This window comes from Pseudophryne corroboree, chromosome 2 (genome assembly GCF_028390025.1).
Source record: "Pseudophryne corroboree isolate aPseCor3 chromosome 2, aPseCor3.hap2, whole genome shotgun sequence".
NCBI classification, from domain to species: Eukaryota; Metazoa; Chordata; class Amphibia; order Anura; family Myobatrachidae; genus Pseudophryne; species Pseudophryne corroboree.
The window spans coordinates 221,540,232-221,560,697 of record NC_086445.1 but is presented as its reverse complement, the minus strand read 5'-3'; the positions used below and the strand labels follow the sequence as shown (position 1 = coordinate 221,560,697).

At 44.0% G+C, this 20,466-nt stretch overlaps 1 protein-coding gene across 2 annotated transcripts; it reads right to left on the bottom strand.

Annotated features, from left to right (window-relative positions):
- Positions 1-937: 937 nt before the first annotated feature.
- DDIT3 (DNA damage inducible transcript 3) lies at positions 938-11,286 on the bottom strand. Of its 2 annotated transcripts, XM_063952359.1 has the most exons (5): positions 11,017-11,286; positions 8,727-8,769; positions 6,721-6,925; positions 4,451-4,625; positions 938-3,628 (listed from the first exon to the last, which is right to left on the bottom strand). In XM_063952359.1, exons 4-5 carry the CDS (start codon positions 4,592-4,594, stop codon positions 3,128-3,130), a joined length of 645 nt encoding a protein of 214 aa, XP_063808429.1. In that variant the 5' UTR covers positions 4,595-4,625; positions 6,721-6,925; positions 8,727-8,769; positions 11,017-11,286; the 3' UTR covers positions 938-3,127. The 2 variants fall into 2 exon arrangements, with proteins under 2 accessions (XP_063808429.1, XP_063808426.1); XM_063952356.1 differs by lacking the exon at positions 6,721-6,925 and having other exon boundaries at positions 11,017-11,285.
- Between the last annotated feature and the right edge of the window lie 9,180 nt (positions 11,287-20,466).

Here is a 20,466-nt window from a genome sequence, read left to right as displayed (position 1 = left end):
TCAGAATCGCAAGTGATAATTAGCTCCACCTGTGGATCTTTTAAAATGCACCAGTAATGACCACACCTGCTAGGTGGACTGGAATATGTAAACTGTGATGGGACTAGAAGATTGATTTTTGAGAATCATTGCTATAGATCAGGGATGTGGAACCTTTGACCCTCCAGCTGTTGTTGAACTACACATACCAGCATCCCCTGCTACAGTTTTGCTATTTGGCCATGCTAAAACTGTTGCAGGGCATGCTGGGATGTGTAGTTCAACAGCAGCTGGAGGGCCATAGGTTCCCCATCCCTGCTATAGATGAAAGATAAGACTTCCTGGCAATTATTTGTATTATAGTTGTAAGATGTGTTACTGTTATGTCACAGATATGTGACTACTATAACTTCTCCACCAAGAACTCAGATCAGACCCTGTTTGCACTGCACCTTGGACCTAGGTTGGTCCCATTTACACTGAACCTGTGTCTGTCCTGCATGTCACTCACAGAGAGACCTCTGCACGCACACGCACCCACCCACCCACACACACACACACACAGCAACTTTTAAGCATAACCTGGGCCAGCTATCATGGCTTTCTTAGTTTACACTACACCCTTACCAAAAAGGAACAAAGGCAGCTACAAGGATCAGATTCCCAGGTCACTCAACTAGAGTTATTTTTCAAGCACGCTTACACTGAGCCACAACCCAGGTAGACCCAGCAATAACAGGTTAATGTTGCAGTGGAAAAGGGGTATCTTCACGAGAAGGCGTTGCCTCATCTGGGCTATAGATCAGTCGTAGAATTTTCTCAACTGTGGAGAAATACTCTGATTTAAAAAAAAAAAAAAAACAAGTAATCCTAGGTGTGATGTATTGTTCCACCTGAAGACTATTGCCCAGAGAACCTCAGAGTGTGAGAATTATGCTTTGGGGCTGTATGGCACCAGCTACAATTGGTCATGTTAGAATTATGGATAGCTAGACTTAAGGTGCATACACAGGCTAACCCCGATTCCCACTATGTGACAGGGGCTAGGTCGGCATCACAAGCACACAATGACTGTGCGTAATTTTAGTTAAGTGTCAATTTTGACTTTTCTACAAGATAGAAAAAAATTGACTCACCTGCACTGTATCTATTTTTTCAATACAAACTTCAGTATGTCATTATTCAAAGATTAATCAATTTCTACAAAGACCCATACACACCACAAGATCTTTTTCCAGCTACTTGAGCGATCAGTTTTGAACAGTCTAGTGTTTACACAGCAAATTACAAGCACACCTGTGCTCATTTGAAGTGAGTCAATGAATGCAGCTCAGCCCCATAGAGTAGTTTGTAAAATCACTCACAATATCATTTGTCAGGGTGTTCAAGGGAAGTCGCTTATCTTTCAAGTCTTCTCATCTGTATGAGCCTTAAGACTCATAACAAGCAAAGCCAATGGTCAGGCCTCAATCTGATTGAGCATTTGTGGCATAACAATTTGAACAGTATATCTAAAACAGTTTTTTTTTTTTTTTTTTTTTATAGGCAAGACATTTATAGCCTTGTGTAATGGGCCAGCCACTATCACCATGCAGAGACATCCTTGCATACACTACATTTTTCTAAGTGTATGCCACGATACTACTATTGCCGCTGAAGAGATTGTGTGAACATGTGGCCACTGTACAATTATGCAGGGCTACCACCACAGGAAATCTATAGCCATCTTATAGAACTGGCATGGTCAGATTTCATGCAACTGCATCGTCCCCTGTCCCCCCCCCCCCATTTTTGTGGAGGAGATCCGTTCTGTAGATGTACATAATGTTTAAATATTTAAAAAAAAATAATACTTTCAACTAAAATAAATAAAATTTTAAAAACAGTGTTAATGCTTTTGAAGGGAAAAAAGCATCAGTTAAGTGGTTAAGAATGTTGCAGAGACCTGCAGCATACAAACTATGGCAGGATGGGGTACAGTCAGTGATTTACTGAGAGCTATTCAAATTTTATTCACTTACCCTCCCCAATATGGTTGTTTGACAGTAGATCCAAGCCTGTTTTTAGATCATAGGAGATACTCTCTTAATTCCTATGTTATAATTGTAGCGATCACGCCTTACAACATTACAGAAACAAAACTCCCCATTCCATTTTTTAGGCATTTTTCTTCCATCTCTTGGCTGCAGATTTGGCTTTCACAAACTTCTGCATTTTACCATGAAATGTAAACTAGTAATCCATTTAAGAGTAATATGTGCTTATAGTTTCACATTTCAGTGTTAAATACAGAACTTGGCAAGTTTATTATTTGAGATTTAAAGCCATCATTAGCCTTAAGCTAGATACACACTAGAGCAATGGGCATTCATCCAACATTGGCACAAGTGCCTGTGAGCCCAGATTCTGCGTACACACGGGGCAACTTTAATGAAGGCCAAAATAATTGTGTTCCGTCCTCCATTAGCATAAACAAGTTTGCTAGCTTTGATGTGCAGAACATGAAATGTAGCATCTGATGCAATAAGCAGGAGTGTGCAGTCACCTATACGCTCAGAACAGAGTAGGCAATTTGTCATTCCACATTTACTCCAGTGTGTACCCAGCTTAATATGTTGTCATTTACCAACTAGGTAATCCGCCTACCAGTGGCAGAGCCCTAGCTTCTTAACATACCAGACAGGTGTAACATTGTTACCATTTATGCTCATTTCAGCTATGAAAATTTGTTTATTGATGTTAGAGGAATCCTATGGTCTCTCCACCATACAAATAAAAAAAAAAAAAAAAAAAAGGACTTAATTTATATACACAAGTGAGAATTTCACTCATTCTAAAATGGGGTGGGGAGGATAATAAAAATTAGTTACCTACAGATGTGGAACATATGTAACAAGACAAACACATGAACAGAATGCTGCCTATTTACATAGTAGGGATTTCCCTCTTATATACACACAATGTACTCATTCCTGTTCCAACAGTGGGAGCCATTTGTTGGTTCAAGATTAGTCCGTGAATACTTCTACTCCAGCTCCCACCTCAACCATCCTTGGGATAATCATCCCAAACTGTATCCATATAACCGCAGTGACCATGCTCCACTGTTCTCTCACCATGGTGACAAAAGTCTTTCAATTTCAGTGTTCTACACCTTTTTCAGGTTAACCATTCTTTCAATCAGAGACTTTCTGGTCTGTTCTACTTCCAGACTGAGACGATCAATCTCCCCTTTCAGACGATCATTCTCTGCCACTAAATAGGCCACTTGCTTTTCATTTTCTTGTTCCTTTTCCTTCACGCGGACTTTCCCTCCTCTCCGACATGCATTTCTCTTCCTCTTTGTTGCAGACTGGCTGCCACTAGACTCCTCATCCTCTGTGAGAGTCTGTGACTGAGAGCTGCTGCAGCCGGAGTCCAGCTCTAGAGCTCCTCTCTGTTGGATATTTATAGGCTCTGATATAGATGAAATATCAAAGTCATTTTGAGATTCCTGGTTTAAGAATTCCAGCCACTCTGATGGTAACTGTTCTACAACAGCTTCCAAAGCAACTGCCTCCTCTTCAGTAAAGTTAATTGGTATAGGAGACCCTAGTGATTCAAGTGTCCAAACTTGAAGAGAACTGTCCACTGTTTCCACCTGCAGCATCTGTTTGAGAAGATTAGAGATAAGCAACAGAGTTTGGGAAATGACAATGACAATGTAATAACACCACATTTACCTGAAATCAGATTGCATCACAGTTACTTGATGGAGCCTGAATGGCCCTAACCGCTCCATACATTTTATGGAAATGTAACATTAGTTTTTGCTATTAGCATTCTTTAAAAGCTACAAAGCATTGCTCTCCCTGTTCCGTAGTTCTCGTTATGCCTTTGGTATATGAATGAGCCACACAGACGCGATCAAAGCCAATCAAGAGTACCGCAATCTGGTACACTTCCTATAGTTTGAAGACAGTTATTCACAAGCAGTGACCATTAGCCTCCTATACAAGGATCTCATATCCAAGCAGCAGATTTCCAGATTCAGGTAGATCTTTTACAAGATACTATAGTTAAAGTAAACGGCGCCTCATGTAACATAATTAAATCATAGCTGTGGCTGATTAAACAGAAAATTGCTAATATACTCTTATGAGCAGTGTCTGCTCAAAAAAGGTGATTGAAACCAATTTCCTGAAACTCCAGTTACAGCTCATGGTTCAGACTGTCTGATAGAAGTGGAGACAAATGCAATGATATGGTCTGTCCCAGAGCAGAACCGTGCATATATACGCTGGATTTATCATAAGCATTAGATACATGGAATCTTTAAGATCTGGCAAAAGGGATATATCCACATCTCCAAGTAAAAATAAGTTACTTACAAAATGATAGCTTTGTTAGCTATATGTCAAAGACATCTGCTTTACAGCTTTCTTACATGTTACCTGAACAGCTATCGCATCCTTCTAGGAGGAGCACTAACCTGCTCATCTGATCCAGACGGGAGAACCCCTGCATTTTTGGCATCAGAACACAAGATGTCTTGTAGGTCCTCATACCAGGCTTCCAGCTCTATGCCCGTCAAGGTGCCAGCAGAGCCGCAGAACGGCATGGATTCTGCCATCATTTTCCTTGGCAGTTTTGTTGGAAAGAGTTCACTGGGGTATAGGAAAAAAAAAAAAAGTTAACATCTGCCCCCCAAGCATCTCCAGTTTGCTATACCTTAGAACCATTATGAATTGGGTAATGCTTACTTGTATGTACACATTTACACCAACACTTTTTTACTACCCTTAAGTCAGTGTTTTCCAGCCTCAGTCTTCAAGGCACACCAACAGTCCAGGGTTTAGAGATCCATGCTTGATCACAGACTTAAAATCAAAACTACAGTACTAACCACTTAACTGGCTAATATTTACTCCAAAAATGCCCCCTAAATGGTAGATGGCATTTGACTGGTTGCATTAAAAGCAACCATGTCATGTAATGCCCAGCCTGGTGTGGTCACATCTGATGCAACCATGCCAGGCAAGTGGTTAAGTCACTTGTGTGACTATTCTTAAAACCAGAACTGTTAGTGTGCCCCGAAGACCGTGGTTGGGAACCCCTGCCTTAACCACTTGCCTGGTACTGCAACTGGAGCCAGGTGTATGCAACGTGGGCCCTTCATGATTAGGAGATCCACTCTACACTTGTGCACAACAGATCTCCCCTGGCTTACCAAGAGTGATGCACTGATCAAAATATCACTTCTGTAATCACGCCCCAGATTGCCATGTGGCCAGTATTCATGCTCTGGGGAAGCACAGTGCAGGGAACTTAGGTCCTTGCTGCACAATTTGGCTGATCTGTGTGTGCACGCAAGGGGGGGGGGGGGGTAATGGAGTAATATAGAGTTAGAGGGGGTTTAAATAAAAATACATTTGCCACAGTAGGTGGGGGACACAAAAAGAGAAAAAAAGAGAAAAGATTTTTTACTTTTGCTATTACTACAAAGTGTGCGTGTGCATGTGTGGGGTACTGTTGCCAATGAGGGTGGAGTGATTTTATAATGGGGCATACAACCCCCCCCCCCCCCCCCCTCCCCCATAGACATCTATTTGAAATTAAATATTTTAATATATTTAATGGACTTTAATGAATCCCTTTCCTTCCCAGCCCATATGTACTAAGTCGAGAAGAGGGCCTTGAAGGTCTCACTGAGCTTCGCCAGTCAGCCGGAAAATGCCTGTTACATTGTAAACTCGGGGCAGAATACAATTCGGTCCAAGTTCACCTTACATGCAGCATCCTGCACGTTGGGGGAGGGGGAATTCATCCCCAATTACATCCCGCCCTTAAGCTTCTATACACTGTCTGGCGTGCACTTTAAGGGGTGGAGGCAGGGTGTTCCAGCAGATCAGATTATCTATTAGCAGGTAGTATGTGGATGGCAGTAGCCCTTTAATTCCTCACTCTTCTGTCACTGTAAAGACAAGGGCCACAAATGTTATTCGTGCATTATGCAGCCACCTCCATGTAAAAATCCAGGGCTGTGCACTTACCAGGAGCCTACTTGCCATTCAGAAGAAACTCTGGAAAGCAGACCCACTTCTACTCAGATGAGCTGGAGCTAAGCAATGCTTCTGCATGCAACAGTTCTCTCTCCTGATGAGCATGTAGGTTTATGTCCACTTTCCCATTGTGGATCTCTGACCCCCCCTTCCCCCCTCTATTAGGGTGCCTCTCTGCATTGTGCATGACTATCTTGTTGTCCCTTCCAACTTTACCTTTGGACATTCTACAGCCATAAGACTTTGCCTATCCCTTTCAAACTGTTTGAATTGCCAATTTGGAATGTTATACCAGTGACTGCTATATCTCATCTACACTGTTACCAGACTTGCCAAGATCATTCCTTTTATTACAGCATATTTCCCCCTTCATATAACCACTCAACAACCTGGCACACGCCAGATGCTACCTCCATGAGCACTCCTACTCTGCAGAGTGCCAATAGAAACATTGGAAGATTACAATTTTGGATCATCTTTTCCACTGCCAGACAGTCCTACTGCAAATCATCCAGCTCCACTCTGCCTAAACCCCAACATCTGCCATAACTACCCATCCTCCCTCAACTCCTGCCCTGCCATTTACTTTGCCACTTGCTTTAAAGACAGATTTTTACACTAATTACCAAGAAATACATTCACTATCCACATCCCCTCCCAACACTTTGCTCTGTATGTCCTCTTCTGGTGTGTGACTTGCCTCTTTGGCCATGCTGTCCTCTTCCATTCTATTGGTCCCTCAAGACTGTTCCTCTCTCTTCACCCAGTCTGGTGAACTCATGCTTTTTTGGTCTCCTCTACCATCTCTATGCATACAATATGGAGCTTTCAACCTCTTCCACTTTCTTATCCCTGTGTCCGAAAGCCTCTCCACCTGGATGTCTCAATATTTCCAGAAACCTAATCTGGACAAAATCAAAGGTCATAACCACTCAGTAGCTCTCAACTGTTCCCCATGCCCAGAACCTGCGAGTCACCCTCACCACTATTTCTCTGCTTACATCTGGCACCAGAGTCCTGCCACCTCGCCAGCAGCACTAACAAATAAAGTTATTCCTCATTCTTGAGGTTACCAAAGCCATAGTATACTCATATTTCCTGCCTTGACTACTGTAACCACCTCGTTTGAGCCTCCCCAATCCATGCAGAATGCTGTGGTTAGATTTGTCTATTCTTCTGTTGTCTCATATTTGCTGCATATCTGTAAATCCCTTTACTGGTTCCATAGTTCTGCTCAAGCTCATTTACAAAAACCCTCACCGCAGCCCTCCCCACCAATAAACCTGGCCTCATTAGAAGATACGCCACTGCTCATCTCTGATCACTTAATTTCCCTCACAATCTCCTCCATCTTAGATTGCCAGGTTTTATGCACAGCACCCTATCTACAGATGAAAGCAATCATTTATAGGCAAAGAAAGGCAGGCTATTAACCTATTACTCTGTAATCATGTGGAAAGATTACACTCCTCATACTGGTCAGGTGAGCCAACAGTTAACTCCTATAGTCATTTAGTGATCGATAGGTTATTGTTGGACCAGAGAATACAGAGATCGGTTTATAGATTAAACAGCAGAATGCACTAGGGAGAAATCTGCACTTTGGTTATTAGTAACACTTTGTCCTCTTAACCTCCAATGTATTTCAGTATGCCTGTCTGAATTTACATCAGAAACATTACTTATACCATCACATTGTAGTACAGATATAGGCATCTATAGAGGATTCTGCACATTTCCCCCCAATGGACATGCTAAATGTACAGATGGGATCGCATGGAAAGTCTACATGCTGAAACAGAATATTAAACTGTCAGCTGCAGCCTGCATTGTTCCTTTATTTTTGAAGAGCCACTTTGGGTGCCTACATATTCCAGCAGTTATTCTCATTTCTTTCAGAAGTGTGTGACTACACAAGTTATTGTGACAAGCGTGAGTGGCTTTCTCCCCCCCCCCAGGACAGTAAGTTTAATACTGGTTCAATATACAAAATTGCGGAGTAATTGAACGTGCCATGGCCAGACCACTGATACTGAGAGCCAATGTACAGACTCGCTCAATGCATAGGCCTGTGTAGTACAGCAATGCAGGCAGGTTCAGATGTTATACCTCGCATCTACAAAACACTTTTATGCACTTTGGTAAAAATGTTTAGTGTACACTCACATGCCATTTATAAAAGTCTTAGAGATGTTATTTATATTCTTGTTCTACGTGCATTTACATATTTCATGTTCCCAAACCCAATAATCTTAATCATCAACTAAAATTCATTGTTTCATCTCTACCACAAAAATACTAATTACTGTCTGGAATTTACAAACTACACACAATTCGGTTAATATTTTCCACAAGCTTAAGGCCCCCATACACTAGAGTAATATCATGCCTTTTGTCAACATAACGCATCGTGCCAACGTAAGTGGACCACATCGCTTGTGGTACGATTTCGTTCTGAGGCGCGCTCCCAGGGTTGTAAGAAGGGCTTTCAGATCTTACCTGCAGTAGGTATGATCTGGCCCTGTCGCTTACGATGGTGTGCTTTAACATTAGATCGCATGCAATTTAACATTAGCACATAGTGAGTGAAGGTGCACTGGACTTGCGATATGGGCAGGGAGTTGAAGGGGTATTGCATGCGATACCTCATGTTAAGTGTATGGGGACCTTTACAGTTGCTACAGATATCACAAATTGAAAAATTACCTCAGGTGTGATGATGGATAAAGATGGTCTTTCTTCTCCAACACTGCAAGAGAAAGACATGATATAAAAACAAATACAGACAGATTTAGCCTCAATTAAAACTTTACATTTTTACTACACTTATTATAGTTTTTTACTGCAATAAACCTCTTCGTTAAGTTAATCATTAAACAGAAACGGATATATAACAGAAATGGATGTGTTGTATCATGGTAACCTAGATTTGAGCCATGAGTAAACAAGAGAAGAATTACAAAGATAGGTCTGTACCTATAGGTGTAAGGATCTCTTCATAAGAGTGATCTCAGTTAAGATCATAAAGTTAATGATCAAGAAAAAGATAGTCGTCCTTGGACATTGAACCAATCTAACGCAAGTTTTAGTATCCCACGCACAAACACATATGAGCCAACATGCTGAGCAATAACTGCCTTATTTAGATCAGGCTTAGACTATTAAGCCGTTTATTAAGTGTTGTACTCTGTTTTCGGGTGGTATTCAGTAGAACGATTGTTGGGATCCCAGCGCCAGAATTCCGACACCTATTCTCACCTCTTGGGGGTCCATGACCCCCTGGAGGGAGAATAGACAGCATGGCACACCACCGTGCCCACATGCGTGGCGAGCACAGCAAGCCTGCAAGAGGCTCATTTGCGCTCCCCCCGCTGTCAGCAAGCCGGCGGTTGGGATCCCGGCACCAGTATGCTGGCCGCCGGGGACCCGGCCGCTGGCAACTCATACTACACCCCTGTTTTCATATAAAATTCACACCTTTAAGCAGTACTTCACAAGGAAGTTTTATAGTAAAGCCAATTGCCCTTTATTACCAACTGCAGTTTGTTTATACACTACAGCCAGGTACACAGACAATCAGCCTAATAATGGTGTGTATGAAGGGCAAGATTTGAGGTTCCCAACCTTCCAATCCCATTGTGGAGATTGGAAGGAAGTACACACAACTATGAATTGCTCTACGTGTACACTAACCCAATAATTGCTCTGTCGGATCAGAGCATTGATATGATTACCAGGGGTTATTCAGTAAGGATTGAAATTCTGCAATCCTTTATTGCACGCTGCAGGGGCTGCCCAGCATGCTGAATTGCCTGACCAGCGGCTGCATCTGCAATTTAATTGCGGTTGCAACAACTGTGGACAACCCCCTGCAGCTAGGCTGCATATCCAGGCAGTCCACTGCCATTTTTACCCATCTGAGCGGTTGCGGGTGACATCACACAGCTGCCCCGAGAAACTCCCCAACCATCTTTCACAGCCACGGTGATCCAATCACACTGGCACCAGGATATTGCAATTGCATTGTAATGTGACCTGAATAACCCCCTGCTAGTGTGTACCCGGCATTACAAGATTCCAAGAGTTTGATTCTAAACCAATGATTTCCTCATTTTTAATTGAAGCTTACAGGCACATTCTATATTTTGACCTTTGAGCAGGATAGACATCCTAAACTACAGCAATATGCAACTATTTCCAACCTAAACTCCACATATTTCCCCCCCCTCCCCTCTTCTTTTTCCATGTTCAAGTAGAGAACAGGAAAAATGTAGTGAGCAGCACACATGCCCACTGCCTGGCACATTCCCACACTGTTACACCCAATTCAGGCAGACACTACCAAGATACAGCCCAGACATTGGAATTCATGCAGATACTTTTGTAGGAAGTTCCTATTAGAGAGCAGGCTTAGCACAGTTGCATGTCAGATTATTCAAATACAGGCACACTTCACTTTCCATGATTTTGCTTTTATTTTTATATGAACTTCCTATGTTTGGGTACAGTCTAAAGAGAACCAGCATTTAACAATTACGTTTACGGGTGCGATGCATGCTAAACATCATTACATAGTACAGGCACAGAGCAACATAGGCTGCTCATCAGCCCTGGAGCAGCAGTGTACCACTGTTACACCCACAGGGGGCGGTTATGTAAGGGTCTCCGTAACATCAGCAGCCCATTATAGAGCGCTTCAGGGGAGCGCAGGGATAAAGACCTCTAGTAGCCACTCAGGGGGCGGGGTTGCATCACAACTCCTAATGAGACAAGTGAAGCAGTTGCCTATAGCAACCATCCTGGTTCTACAGTACCTATCATTTCATAGGATGTACAGTAGAGAAAGTAGCGAGCTACAGGCCGATTGGTTGCTATGGGCAACTTCTCCCCACATATCCGCTTTAGAAGGCTTGACAGATGTCCCCCAGTGTCCCAGAAAAGAGCGCATAGAGCCCGGTGTAGTAAATACCTATATACGCAGTGACACATAACTCACCTTTCTCCACGTGGGGTCTGTTCGCTGGTGACAGGGGCAGTAACCGTGGCGGCGCAGGGTGGAGGTGGTGAGTGGGTGCTCGGTGATCGATTGAGTGCTCATGTTAATCTTCGTCTGCGTATCTAGCAAAACGACTGATTGATACGGCGCTTGAAGATGCATTATATACCGGACGCTCCAGCCAATGACGGCGCTAGGACTGATTACGTGACAAAAGCCCAGTGCAAGCCAATCTCCTGTCCCCGCTGGCGCCGACACCCCGGCCCTACGTCGCCTAGAACGCAGACAAAAAGCCAATGAGGAGCAGAACTGGTAACCCACAACGAGGCTTGATGCGCATAAGGGGCGTGGTTCAACTTCCGGCGGTGGGCGGGGCCATGTGTCCTTTATACTTATGGGCGGAAATGTCCCGTTGGAAGTCACGGGTTAGAGGATGACTCATGTGGGATGATGCAAGAGCTGGTAAGCAGTGGCCCCGCCTTGAGTGCACAGTCACAGACCCAGGGGGACTTCCCAGACTGCTGCTGCTGCGCTATAACCTTCCATTGTCCTCTCACTATTTACTTGCAGTGCCTGGTGGATCTTTTGTCACATCCAATAGCGTTTCCGGCCCTGTATCTACTGCTGTAATGTGCACAAAAGTGTTTATTGGGCATATTGAATGATTAGTATTTGCTGTCAGCTCCTGCAAATAAGTATTCTTTATAACTGCAATTTGCAGCAGTAAGGTTTTTGTATTCGACTAAATGTATAGTTCCTGTGGTTGGGACAGGGACTCTGATAACAGTCCATCCCTATGATGAGTAATAGGCCCTACACACTGGGCGATATTACTGAAAGATATGAACAATCTCTTTAATCAATGAGCGAGATACCGTTCATATCTTTCAGTGTGCAGGTAGCAATGATGAACGATGCGCGGCCCTGCGCTCATTAATCGTTGGTGCCCCGTCGCTTGTGCATGCAGGCCAATATGGACGATCTCATCCATATTTGCATGCACTGCTATGGAGCCGGGTGACAGGGAGAGTGAAGAAACTTTACTTTTCACCCCTACCGCCGGGTCGCCCGTCTGCTCTATCTGTGGTCGGGCAGCTTGGCGGTGGGTCGCCCAGTCTGCAGGGCCCTTGAGACGTAAAGTGATTGCATGTGGTTGCCTAACTTCCTTGTTTGGACCCTTACATACTATTCCGCACCTGAAGATGGTGTTAGCTGCTAGGGCCACATTATGGAGACCGGTAGATTTGCTGATTAAGCAGCCCCATTGAAATCTATGGGGTCTGCATTTGTGAACATACACTAAGGGAGTGATCTGCTGCAGTTTCCCCTTCTTACATACTGTTGACACTTTATTTATTTTTCTGGATCGCATTGATAAATGACCTCCCAATATCTTAAAATTAAGTTACGATTATTTGGGAAATATCTACATTTCCTTACATTTTTAGAGGGAGTAGGTGATGTAATAAACATAATTACAACACCCCCAAAGCAATGATTACACAAATGCGATTGCTGCCCTTGGTGACTCCAGGTGTTTTTGCAACCTTGAAAAGACCTTGGAATCTAGTTCTTACAATTGAAACGCCATTAAATATTCTTTCTGCTGAACTTTAGCTGAATGTATAAAGTTGCTATTTATCTGTTCACAATAGACAGCAAAACTAGAATATCAAATTAATATGAGTAACTTGACACAGTGGTGTAACTAGAAGTTTTTCTCCCCCAAGCCAAAAGCCCCCTCCTCCCATAATTACCACTAGTAAAGTGATGAATCGACGTGCTGCAAAAAAGGGGTGTGGCCTTGCTATAATGGGTGTGACTTTGCATAACGGGGTGTGGCATTGCAGGCAGAGACTACTTTATACCCCAGTTTTGCAACCTGCACGCCCAGACGTTGGCCACCACAGGGGAAAAAATAATCCTGATTCATGCCCCTTACATTATTTGTCATTTTTCCTCCTTATAGTAATGCCGAGTATACATTATGCCACATACTGCAATGGCCCTTAGACATTATGCCACACACAATAATGCTCATGACACAATATGCCACACACCGTAATGCCTGTGACACATGACACGCATCGCAATGCCGTTATACATTATGCTATATACTGCAATGCCCCTGATACATTATAGCGGGTCTGGGACTCCAGGTCGACAACAAAAAGGTCGGCGCCAATTGGTCGACACACCTTAGGTCGACATGGACAAAAGGTCGACAGGAACAAGGTCGACATGGAAAAATGTCGACATGAGTTTTTTATATATTTTTTGGTGTCGTTTTCTTCGTAGAGTGACCGGGAACCCCAATTTGTGCACCGCGTCCCCTCGCATGGCTCGCTTCGCTCGCCATGCTTCGGGCATGGTGCCTTCGCTCGGCACAGATTACCGTTCCAATCGTAGTCCACGTGGATCGTTAAGTATGAAAAGGTTCCAAAAAAGAGAAAATTTGTGAAAAACTCATGTCGACCTTTTTCCATGTTGACCTTGTTCCTGTCGACCTTTTGTCCATGTCGACCTAAGGTGTATCGACCAATTGGCATCAACCTAAGGTGTGTCGACCTTTTTGTTGTCGACCTGGAGTCCGGATACCCATTATAGCACATGCAATGTCCGTGATACATAATGCCACACACTGCAATGTCCGTGATACATAATGCCACACACTGCAATGTCCGTGATACATAATGCCACACACTGCAATGTCCGTGATACATAATGCCACACACTGCAATGTCCGTGATACATAATGCCACACACTGCAATGACCCTGAGACATTATACCACATACCATAATGCCCGTGATATAGTATATCACACACCATAATGCCTGTGACACATACCGCAATGCCCGTTATACCCTATGCCACACACTGCAATGCCCCTGAGACATTATACCACATACCACAATGCCTGTGATATAGTATGTCACACACCGTAATGCCTTTGACACATTATGACACACACCGCAATGCCCATTACACATTAAGTCCTACAGTAAGGCTTCTAATTACTTTTAAATTACCTGCTCGTTGCCAGGGATGTCATGCTCTTGATTCCATGCACGGTGCCAGGGGTTTTCATACTCAGGGTGTCATGCTCAGTGCCAGGGGTTTCATGCGGTAGGTGTTATGCTTGTTGCCAGAGGTATCATGTGCTGGGCTTCAAGCTTGTTGCCAAGGGGTAATATTCGTTGCCAGGGGGTTCATGCACTGGGTGTCATGCTCGTTGCTAGGGGGAAATGCTTGTTGCCAGGGATTTCATGAGCTGGGTGTTGTGCTTGTAACCAGGGGGTAATGCTTGTTGCTAGGGCTGTGCCGCATATGCCCCCAGTGCCAGATATTCCCCCACAGTGCCAGATACATATATGCCCCCAGTGCCCCATATGCCCCCCCAGTGCCAGCTACACATATACCCCCAGTGCCAAATATGCCCCCCCAGTGCCAGGTACACATATACCCCCAGTGCCAAATATGCCCCCCAGTGCCAGCCTCACATATACCCCCTGTGCCAAATATGCCCCCCCAGTGCCAGCTACACATATACCCCCAGTGCCAAATATGCCCCCCCAGTGCCAACTACACATATACCCCCAGTGCCAAATATGCCCCCCCAGTGCCAGGTACACACCCTCCCATGTCCCCGGGCTCTCCCGCTGCTGTTTTGGGAAGGAGCGGGGGGGGCACAGCGCGCGCCTCTCCTGTTTATCCCTCCTGTGTCTCCAGTGGCGTGTCTGTCAAATGGAGTGCCGGTTCGTGAGCCAATCAGAGCTCACGAACCGGCACTTCATTTAACAGACACGCCGCTGCCGCCGGAGACCCAGGAGGGACACACAGGAGAGGCGCGCACTGTGCCCTCCGTGTCCTTCCAAAAACAGCAGCAATCAGTGGCGGCGGCGGCGCCCCTGCAGCCCTGTGCCTCCAAGCGACCGCAGTGGCTGCGGGGGCAGTAGTTACGCCACTGACTTGACATAATGGAAGATTACTTACAGACTTTAGACCTATCGCTGCTGCGTTTTTTCTCTCGCCTATTTGTGGAACCTATTTTGACACTTTGTCCTGGTCACAATCCAACATCAATAACAATGTACCTAAATAATGTGGGTCAAAAATACCATTACTCTTTATAGCTCAAATTTGGGATACAAGTAGTTCCCAGAAGTAAAATAAATAAAAATGTCATACATCCACAAAATATTCGGAAAACGTTTACATAAAATGTATCACTACGCATGACAAGGGTGGATCTGGAGCAGCTCAAAAGTGGTTTGTGCGCAAACCACCGGACTCTGGAGAGCTGCAGAAGTGCATTTTTACTAGCTACACTCATGCTGATTAAGGGCTGCAGAGGCACTTCCTGCAATAACAAGTGGATGGCAGTGATGCGACGCCCACCAAGAACATTAAAGTTTTCAAACATAAACAACAGGTGTCTCTGTATAGAACAGCTGGGTGCACATTAGATGACCTGGGTACACAGCCAACGGCAGATGCAACAGAACTATATATTGTGCGGCCCGTACACACTACACGATCTGGTGAACGATCGTACAATATATTGTTCCCCCGCCGCATCTAGATGCATGGGGTCACCAGCCACGGCTTCAGATTGGGCTGCATGTACAGCACATTTGAAGATGAAATGGACGACCCACGGGAGTGCGCAATAGCAAGTGCACATTTGACGATTTGAATGATTTCTCATTCCGATCCATTGGGAATTGGCCAATCGTTCAAAAAATCGTCTGTGTACCCAGCTTAACAGGTGTTGCATGCAGTGACAGTGTGCAATGGAAAGCAAACATAAACTGAAGAGGGGAGATTAATACCACTTTTACACCACCACTAAAAATCCGGGTTATTGCCGTGATAACCTAGGAGTGGCTCTGTGTTAAAGGGTTAATCCCGGTCCAGTTACCCGGGAATCCATCCTGGCTAGATTGCAGAGTTGTTCCCGGGAAGGATCCCGATTACGAGACTGCCGGCAGTGCTGCCACAGCTATTCCCACTCCTGGGTGTCCACGACACTCATGAAGTGGGAATAGAACCTGTGGCGTGAGTGCTGGCATTATGGCGGTCAGGATCCCGGTATCGATATTCTGACCATCGGGATCCTGTACCCAGCCCCTCTGGCGAGTGCTGTATGCAAGAAGGATTCCTTTATACCTCCTGTTTCCCTGTGATTGGCTGTGACCCCTCTTGGATGATATATTTTTTTAAGTGCTATTATCATGTGGCCTTACAGTAGACAATGATATGACCATTATCTTTGCAAATTTCTGTAACTAAGAATTATCTACCACCGTGTAGTGTTCAAATCTTATTGCTAATACCCCTTGGTGTGCTGGAGAAAACCTGTTTTGTGTATTTTCCTTACTTAGAATAACCCCCTTTTAAATCACCCGAGGGGTATTACTAAATTGGTTTAGCAGCTTCCATTTTATATTGCATTTCTGAGAGGCACAAATGGGACCAGCATTTAGAGAGCATGCTGGTTTTTGTAGAGCCATTCGGAGGTCCTAGGGGTGATTCCCAGGTAAGTTGGCTTTTAATTTAGATATATTTTTGTAAGGGCTATTATCATGTGGCTTTACAGTAGACAATTATATGGCCCAGAGTGGGTACTGTTATCATGCAGTGTTGGACATCCAGTATCTAGTATTAGACATCCAGGCTAATGGCTGCACCCATGTTTGGTTCTGGGGGGAAAAGTCTGTTTGTGAACCGCATGTGAAAGCTTGTAGTAATGGCGGCAGAGGCTGGGGAGAGCAGGAGACTCCATCTGCTAGGACAGGAGGGACATGCTGGATAGCTGTCATGTCAGCATCACTGGGATCATTGAGGAGAGACTGTGGAGATGCAGTGCAGCGCGCTGCATGCAGACAGCGCAGATGGAAACCAGGCTTGGAGTACAGGGACAGTCTCAGAAGGCACTTGGGTGGTAAGTAAGTGGTACCCTGGTCGTGACAGCACCCTCCCTTTAGGGGTGGCCTCAGGACACCTCTTAGTCTTTACAGGGAAACCTGGCGTGGAAAGTCTGGATCAACCTTGGAGCATGGACATCAGAAGCATTCGTCCAGGATCATTTTTCTGGCCCGTAACCTTTCCAATCGATCAGCTATTGAAGATGACCATACCGAAAGCGTGAGTCCAGAATCTTTGCCACTTCATACTCAACGCCGCGTTTAGTCTGGACCTTGGGTACTTTGGGAAGCGCTGAATGAAACTGATTCAGGACCACCGGCTTGAGGAGAGAGATGTGGAATGTCCTGGGAACTTTTAAGAACAGAGGCAACCGCCAAGCGCCTGATAATACAAGAAGAACCATTGATCTAATTCACTCTATCCATAAACAGAAATTACCTGCAGTTATACTGGCATTAGATGCTGAGCAGGCATTTGACCGATTTTCATGGTCTTTTGCCTTAGAATGTTCCAGAATTATTTTTTTCGGAAAACTTCAATGAGGGGATTTCAGCATTATATCGTTCCCCTACAGCAAGGGTCTCAGTCAACCAATCTTCTTCCCCTACTTTCGGGATTGCCAATGGTACTAGACAGGGTTGTCCGCTCTCGCCCCTAATCTTTTCCTTAATAATGGAACCTCTAGCAACGAGGATCCGCTATAATGTTGCGATCACAGGGGTAAAGACGGGTCTTAAAGAGCATAAAATAGCATTATACGCAGATGACGTCCTAATCTCTTTCTAACCCTGCTCAATCTATGGCACCACTTTTCGCTGAAATTGACACCTATGCTACACGCTCGGGTTACAAAATCAATACTAGTAAGACAGAAGTCCTCTCTCTTTTTATGTTTCAGCTATTATCAAACCTACTTTAGAAGTCACATTTCCGTTTGCATGGAATAAACAAAAAAAATAAGTATTTAGGAGTTTTCCTGACTCTCAACTACCACCAGCTCTTCTAAGTTAATTTTCCTTGATTATTGGACCAAATCAAGTTGGATCTTCAATCATGGTCCAACCAATTTATCTCATGGATTGGGCGCGTGAACTCGGTGAAGATGAACGTACTCCCTCGGCTCCTGTACCTTTTTCAAACACTTCCTGTATACATACCTCCTTATGTATTTAAATTCTTGCAATTTCATACGTCTTACTTTGTTTGGGCCGGTACACGCCCTAGGGTAAAACTGAGTGGAGGCTTGGGTATTACCGACTTTAAAAAATATTACTTAGCAGCTCAATTTGCTCACGGTGTGCAATGTTGCAATCCCGAAGCTGGAATGGTCTGGGTTGATATTGAGGCGGATGATCTGTGCCTCTCCTCGATCTCTTCCTTACTATGGCTCTCTAAAACATGTCGCCACAGATCTGTTTTCTCTCACCCCATAATATCGCGCACCCTATCTATTTGGGATTATATTAATAGAAAATATAAATTGGCTCCCAGCCTATCTCCTTTTAATCCCTTTATTCCATAATCCTGACTTTCCTCTGGGTTTTAATAGATCGGCTTTTCCTTGCTGGAAGAAGGTTAATATTCTGTATCTAAATTCTATTACTAAAGATGCTGGCTTCCCCCAATTCAGGAACAGATTGAGTTCCCCTCTACAGATTTTTACCAATATCTACAGATACGACATTTTCACTCTAAAATGGGAGCTATCCTTATTAAAAGGCCATTTACGTACTTTGAGACACTTTGTTGGAGACGATCCTCAACCAAAGGCTTAATATCCAATCTTTCTGCACTGCTGGTTGGGGAGACATCTACCGTGGGGGACTCTCACGTGATTGCCTGGGGGAAGGACTTGGGCTCTGACCTGACTTCTGAAGAGTGGTCGGAGACATGGGATAGTGCCGCTTTTAGCTCAATATGTGTTTAAAATTATGGAAAACATATACAAGTGGTATTATGTACCCTTCCGGCTGCGAGCTAGGTTTCCAGATACCTCTGATAGATGCTGGAGGGAGTGTTCTGCAGAGGGTACATTCATGCATATCTGGTGTCAATGCCCCAAGATCACCAAATTTTGGAAAGAGATTATATTCCTAATTTCACAAGTTCTTGGGGTCCCCTTCTCTATATCCCTATATACTTCCTTCTCCCAATGGGGTTTGTTGATCTAAATGGATATCAAAACAAACTGGCGCGACATATTATAAATGTTACGACATGTCAAATAGCAGCTTATTGGAAGAAGCCCTCTTCTCCATCTATAAACTCTGTTATGTCTCGTATCTGGTTTAATTATAAAATGGAATATATGACGAGTGTAATTGGACACTCTACCAAATCTTTTGACAAAGTTTGAAGCCCTTTGGTTGGCATCTCAGCAAGCCCCTTCCCCTTTTTACCGCTAATATCCCATATGGGGTTGAAATTATTTATTAAGGTGGGTTTTTTTTTTTTTTAATGTTTTTGGACCTAACCCTCTGCTCGGGATCCTCCCCATGGGATCACTCCACTTCTCTCCTTCATCTGTTCTGTCTCTCTCTCTCTCTCTTTCTCTGTTTGTTTCCCATGCTTTGTCCAATTACGGTTTTCTTTACTGTTATGTGTGAGGACACTCTCTTTTCTCTATATATAAAACGGATCACTCAGTGGATTGTAATGATTTAGATTTATTGCAAATCTTCTTGCTATGTGAAGTTCTGTAACTGTTATACATAACTTATTTTGTACTGCACTGTTATCTTCCCAATAAAAAGTTTATTAAAAAAAAGAAAAAAAAATGGAGGCAACTGAAGTTTGTAGGCAAAAGGGTTGACGACTTGCTCGATTTGGAAATAACGGGGTGCAAACTTCATACGGGAACCTTCAGTCTCAGATTTTTTGTGGAGACCCAAACACGATCCCTTGGTTTGAGAGCAGGAACTGCTTTACGCTTCTTGTCAGTGAATTTTTTGTACCTGAACGGATATTCTTCCAGTTTCTGCAGAACGGTCACAGAGTGAGATTAACAGCAGGTACTGATGTCACTGGAAGTGGCTGGAATTCAGGAACTTTGGGATGGAACCCATAGTTAGCATGAAAAGGTGTGGATGAAGATGTTGTGACAAATTTAGCCCACGGAAGAAGATGAGCCCAGTTGCCTTGTGAAGAGGATACATAGATGCGAAGAAACACCTCCAAGTCCTGAGTCACCCTCTCAGTTTGCCCATTAGCCTGGGGGTGATAAGCTGTGGAGAATTTTAACTTTACTTGGAGGGTCGCACACAGACTTCACCAGAATTTGGCCACAAATTGGACTCTACTATCAGAGATTATCTCTTCATGCAGTCCATGAAGTCTAAATATTTCCTGTATGAAAACTTGTGCCAGCTTGGAAACTGATGGAAGACCGGAGAGAGGAATGAAATGTGGCATCTTGGTAAACCGGTCAACTACCACCCAGATGTTATTGAATTTGTTACATTCGGGAAGATCGGTAATAAAGTCCATTGATAAATGGGTCCATAGTTGATGGGGAATAGAT

Bases quoted from the DNA above. Each gene is read 5' to 3' on its own strand.
- DDIT3 (XM_063952359.1), bottom strand. From the start codon at position 4,594: ATGATGGCAGAATCCATGCCGTTCTGCGGCTCTGCTGGCACCTTGACG. The intron at 3,629-4,450 runs GTTAGTGCTCCT...CTTCTCAAACAG, and splicing joins CGTCTGGATCAGATGAGCAG to ATGCTGCAGGTGGAAACAGT.